General features: G+C 41.4%; 1 protein-coding gene across 1 annotated transcript in view; it reads right to left on the bottom strand.

The window, feature by feature from the left end:
- Positions 1 to 288: 288 nt before the first annotated feature.
- The window catches only part of LOC145405350 (uncharacterized), a 47,858-nt gene continuing 42,146 nt past the window's right edge, over positions 289 to 6,000 (bottom strand). Inside the window, exon 4 of the mRNA XM_080276761.1 lies at positions 289 to 2,459. Coding sequence (XP_080132887.1) covers positions 289 to 2,459 — 2,171 coding nt within the window. The remainder of the gene's footprint in view (positions 2,460 to 6,000) is intronic.

The raw sequence follows: 6,000 nt of genomic DNA, 5'->3' as shown, positions 1-6,000 counted from the left end.
AGTGGCATAATCTGCTATGTTTGTTTAGAACCAGTACATGATTGTGATGCTTATGTTATGTCACTTTGGCTCTTTACTAGTATTAGTCATGTTTGGTTGATGCTGGTGTTGTCAGTGTCTGGCTACCCAGTCCTATCCACCTACTACCACAATAACATCCTATTGCAAAAAACTTATGAAAATAATGACTAGATTCATTATGCTCTACTCTTTCTCTAACACTGACTCTGTAGCAAAAGCTTAAGTTAAGTGTGCAAAGGTTAATACAGAACTTTATAAACTACACAACTAATCTAGTAGTAAGGACTGTCCAGCCTCACCATTTTCACTGAGCCTAGTGTCATGTGGAGTAAAAACTGCACTGCCTGAGGGTGTTAGTTCAATACTGTCCTCCTCCTCATGCTGCCGGGCTAGGTGGTAGCCCACAGGGACACCTAGGCTCTTACTGCGTTGGGAAGAATATATCACACATATTGACATCAATAAGAAGAAAAGTGAAACAAAGCTCACAGTCACCAGGATGTAAGCATACATATGTGAACTGCTTGCTACTTGAGTCAATAAAGAGTGCGCCAAGGAGTTGCCGAATGATGCCAGGACTATCATGAGAGCACACATACGGTGAGTGATACGCATGTACTGAGCCATCCACAGCAAACTAGTGGGCAGGATTGGAGCTAGCCCCAAGGCTAGAAACACTACTCCACCCCAAATGAAGTCTTCCTTCCCAAAAGACCCTATGGCTAAAAATACAGATCCAATAAAAGAAAATAAGACAGCTGCAATAAGCAACTTGCCTGGTTTAACTCTCAGGCAGCCAGAAACAACAGTACACAAGAATCTTACAAGACACACAAGTCCCCAGAATAATGCCTGACCATCAATTTTTCTTTCCTGAATTATATCTAGTCCATAGTCAGTTGCAGAAGAAGCCAGGAGGTGATGGACAGAGCCTAGTAATGCTTCTGCCATAAACATAAACACTAAAAATATGACAGTAAACACAATTATTCTGTTCCTTCGTATCTTACTCATACTTCCATCATCTTGCTTAGACCTGGTTTCTCTAGGATTATGACAAAGAATTACAACAGATATTAAAGCATTGAGAATGATAAATATACCAATGCATATGTAAGCCAAGTGGACTTTGGTCAGATCATAATCTTTGAACCGCTGGGCCATATCGTCCAAGTAATTACTACTTTCATCACTCCTGTTGCTGTAAGTGCCTGGCTTTGATGAATGGTGGACAGATGAAGCAGTACTGACCACATCTGCTTCTTCATGGGTTACATCAAAAGCTTCTTTCACATGTTGCACTTCAGGTTCTGGAATAAAATCTCCCTCATGCACCTGCCTTTCACTATCATTCATTATGTTGGGGTCCAGCAGAGTTTGTGCTCTGTCCCCATTACCTAAGTAAACTACATCATCTGTTTGTTCTTTTACCAGTTCAGGTATTGGGGTGATGGGTTTCTTGGGAGCTATAGTAAAAGTAGTGAAAGGGGATCTTACTGTTGTTGTGGATGTGGTTGCTGTTGTTGGGAGAGTACTGGATGAAATAGTATGTGTAGAAACAGTGCTGCTAGTTACAACAGATGATGAAGCTATCGTTGTGGGAAATCTGGGTGTGGTTGAAGTAGTTCTGGTAGCAGAAGTACTATGTACTAATATTGGCAACCTCTGAGTGGAATAATTTTCTATTTCTGTTATGACTGCTCCTTCACTTATAGAACTCCCTGAGTTATAATTCATAGTCTGCTGAGTAGTAGCCTGAAGGATAATGGGCTCTGTCTCAGTCACCTCAGATTCTGTTGTTGTAGAAGGGGGCTGAGTGTTTGGAGGTTGGGAAGAAGTTGTGGGAACATCCTGTGAATGTTCAGTTTCATTTTCAGATTCGGGTGGATATTTAGCTTTGGTATTTGAAGTTTTCTTCCATTTCTGGGGTACCGGTACATCAGAATCTAGTTTATTACCATTAGTATACTCCGGCTTTTTCTTTGCTGGTCTTGTAGTTGATGAAACTGCAGTTGTCACAAGGACTGTTGTTTCTGGATAATGTGTTATATATGTCAGGTCAACATCTGGCAATGTTAAAGTAAGCTTGTTTTTAGATTGTGCACTCTTCTCTTTGGATACAATACTATTTGGTAATGTGAGATGCTGGAGGGCTTCATCAGACACTGCGTCTACAGAAAAAGTGCTCATATTGGGTGGGGCCTCAGAAGAGGAGATCTGAGACCCTAAATCCCGCACCAACCTACTCAGCTGTGTGGTGAAAGGGGGAGAGAATCTTGATGTACTGCTGTTGTGGAGTTCTGCTGGATGCAGTCCCACAAAAAATGGCTGGATGACAAGAGGTACAATGAAAGCACCCACTGCAAAGCTGAAATGCAGTGCCTGCAAGGATGCTCCTCCCTGATGTCCCCAAAGATCCAAGCACATCACATTCCCACCTGTGAATTGAATGACTATTAAGGGTTCAATTCTATAATCTCTTCCATCCTACTGATGTAATGAAGCACAACACAGTAATTAAGGACATAGTGTTTTTCAACATGTTGCTCCTAAACTATTACTGCTAGGAGGATGCAATTTACACAAATTATTGACCTATATGAATGATTATGCATAAGTTTCATCAAATTCAGTTCATTAGATTCTTATTTAGAGATTTTTTGTAAAAAAAAAAACTCTACATTATCTATAAAAAATTAACAGGCTCCTAAAGTACAGTAACCTCTCAACTAACGCAAGTTTAAAAAACGCATTTTCGTTTTAACACAAGCAAATATTTAAGTAGATATGTTTAACTAACAAGGGTTTCTCGATTTAACGCGACTTTACACATACGTGATGGTTTCAAATTAGCCACATGCGCCATGGACAATCCCGAGCTGATAGACCATGTGTGGCAGTTTATGCATAAATACAATTTTTTATTTGGCTGTTGCTTAAACTGGTTTTATTCGAGCTATGATAATCGAAAATGAAGTTTGGCCCCATTCTGAGCAATTTGGCTCATTTCCGGACAAAATTTGGCCCGGAATGTGATGGCAGGTCTAAACTGTTACAACTTGATGCTGCAGAACAGATAGAAGGAAACCACTCAGACCAAGATAAAGCAGTTCTTTATGAAGAAGACAGAAAACTTAAGGGAGTTATCTTCATCACCAGCAGCACGGGAGTCAGAGGAAGAGGAAGAGGAAAGACAGCAGAGTGAGGAGGGACAGCAAAGCGAGAAGGACAACAAATTCAGGGTGTGGAGAGGTGGGAGGTGGGGGAGTGGGGTCAGGAGGGACAGCAGCAGACGACAAATGATGCATAGATGAAGTGAGGCTGTGTGGTGTTATTGTTTGTGACCTACTTACTGTAATGAAAATGTTGCTTTTACTGTATTGTTTTTATGACCTACTAATGCATTAATAATGTTGAGGAACTTTCACAATGCCGTGAATGAAGCAGAATTGAAAGAAAATCCACTTAAAAAACGAAAACGGTATGTATTTGGGGAGAAGTATACAATGCTTCGTCCCAACAAGGGCTCAAATGTTGTTTATTTCTCCCCAAATATACTATTTTTGTTTTTATGTGGATTTTCCTTGAAATTAATATTGTTGCTTTTAAGTTTAGAACAGCATAACTCCCCAAATGGGTAGACTTTCCCTGAGTCCAGGAACGTAACCCCCAATATTAGCATTGTTTCTTATGGGAAAATTGTTTTTAAAAAACGCGTTTTTAACTAACGCGACCTCCCCAGGAACCTAACCCTCGCGTTATTTGAGAGGTAACTATAATGCAATAAATTTGGCTTGCTATGTGGCAGACTAATCATAAAAGAGTTGTTTTACAGATTCTCTGATATGTTTTATGATATTTGCATTAGAAGAATATCAGTGACTTTTTTTTTTTTTTTTTTTTCAATGAAAATCTAAGTTTCCTAACTTACCAATTTCCTGATGTTTGGCAAGCTCTGTACACCAAACGTATCATTATACAAACATTCCAATGACAGAATTTATAGAAAATTTTATGGGCTTTCCAGTAGTATCTTTATTTTTTCTCTAACTTTATTAGTTAACGTAGGTGGGGACGGTCGCCATCTGGTCACTCGATGTAGTGCTGCTCTCAGGTGTTTGCCCTTTCCTCTCCTCCATCCTTCTTTCCTTCCATCCTCTTCTGTCTTTCCTTCCTTCATTCTTTCCTCGTCCTTCTATCTACAGGTGACTTTACACTCCCTCTTCTGTCTTTCTTTCCTTCATTCTTTCCTCTTACTTCTGCCTGTGGGTGAATCTACACTGAGTGACAAGGGCGTGGGAAGTAATTCCATCTTGTGCAGTGTTTGTGATAAATGGGTGCACAAGAGATGTAGTGGTATCAAAGGTAGATTGTGAGATAATGCTGATTTTATGTGTACGGCGTGTCGGGGAGAGCAGGTGGAGATTGTCAGGCGTGAAAGGATTGAACTTGCTGGTGAGTTTCTTGAGTGTGTGGAAGAGATTTGTTATTTGGGAGACATGTTGTGTGCTGGAGGTGGGGCTGGAGCTAGCTCTGTGGCTAGGGTGAGAAGTGGTTGGAAGAAGTTCAGGGAGCTGTTGCCTCTCCTGACATTGAAAGGACTCTCCCTACATGCTAAGGGGTCTTTGTATGCAGCATGAGTTAGGAGTGTAATGCAGTACGGTGGTGAGACCTGGGCAGTAAAGGAGGAGGATATTTGTAGGCTCAGACGTACAGAAATGACAATGATTAGGTGGATGTGCAGTGCATCCCTGCGTGCAAGGCCTGGGGGGGCTGGGTTTATGATGGAAGAGTTGAGAGGTAGGATGGGACTGGAGTGTATTGGGGTTGTGATGAGGAGTGGTAGATTGAGGTGGTTTGGGCATGTGGAGAGGATGGGGGATGATAATTGGGTGCAGAAGGTGAGAAGTGTTAATGTTGGGGGTGGGGTTGTGAGGGGTAGACCAAGAAAGACGTGGGACAAGGTCATTAAGTGTGACCTCAGGGTTAAGGAAATGAACAGGAAGGCTGCAATAGATCGTGGAGCATGGAGAGCCGCCATTAGGTGACCAAGGCCGATGCATGCAAGCATGTGGGAGCCTTCAAAAATGAAAACAAAAACAAAAACAACTCTCCTCCTCTTACTGGCTCCCTTCAACCTCTGTCTCTTTGCCGCACGGTTGCCTCTTTATCTCTTTGCTATCGCCACTTCAATGGTCATTGCTCCTGTGAACTGTCTGCTAGCATCCCTCCACCCCTACGATGAGTGCATAGCACCTGTCTAGCAACAAACTCTCATCCCTTTTCTGCCCAACTCTCTAATGCAAGGGTTAACCATTACTCCTAGTCCTTCATTTATGCAACAGGTCAACTCTGGAACTGTCTCCCTTTGTCTGTATTTCCTACTTCCTATGATCTCCAGTCTTTCAAACTCAGTGTGTCCAGGCATCTCGAAATGAACGGATCTTGAATTTGGCTCTCTTTCATACTGGTTTTGTTTTTTTTCTTGGAAGGAATGGCTTGCAGGCTCCTGGCCCTTCATTCCTTCTTCTTTGCATAAAAAAAATTATCAGTGTCATCACTCCTTCTGTTTCGTCTGATGATGATGATGTCAGTTTTACCATCATTCAGCTTAAGTTTCCTCCTAACCATCCAAATCTTAATATTAGACATTTAGAGACTCAAGCCTGGTCTACTCTCTTATATTCTTTTCACAACAATACACACTCTTTCTTCTGTCCTCTTATTCTCACCTACTCCCATGCATATACCCTATCTATACTCCCATTCTCTCACACTAACACCTCTCCGTTTAGTTTCAGAATGGGATGGTGGTTATTATGGTCTTGACTTTTTCCTTCTTTAGTCAAAGTTTTGGCAACTTTTGGGAAGCATTTCATATACATATACAGTAAACCCTTAATATAACAGAAACTGCAATGTACAGTACCAGAATTTGCTTTTACCAGGGTCAAGGAGCTGACCAGACTAAATTCTCAT

This window comes from Coenobita brevimanus, chromosome 66 (genome assembly GCF_032717465.1).
Source record: "Coenobita brevimanus isolate Jiangsu-jjx chromosome 66, ASM3271746v2, whole genome shotgun sequence".
Lineage (NCBI taxonomy): Eukaryota > Metazoa > Arthropoda > Malacostraca > Decapoda > Coenobitidae > Coenobita > Coenobita brevimanus.
The sequence above is the reverse complement of the archived record's forward strand: the minus strand, read 5'-3'. Positions and strand labels throughout refer to the sequence as shown.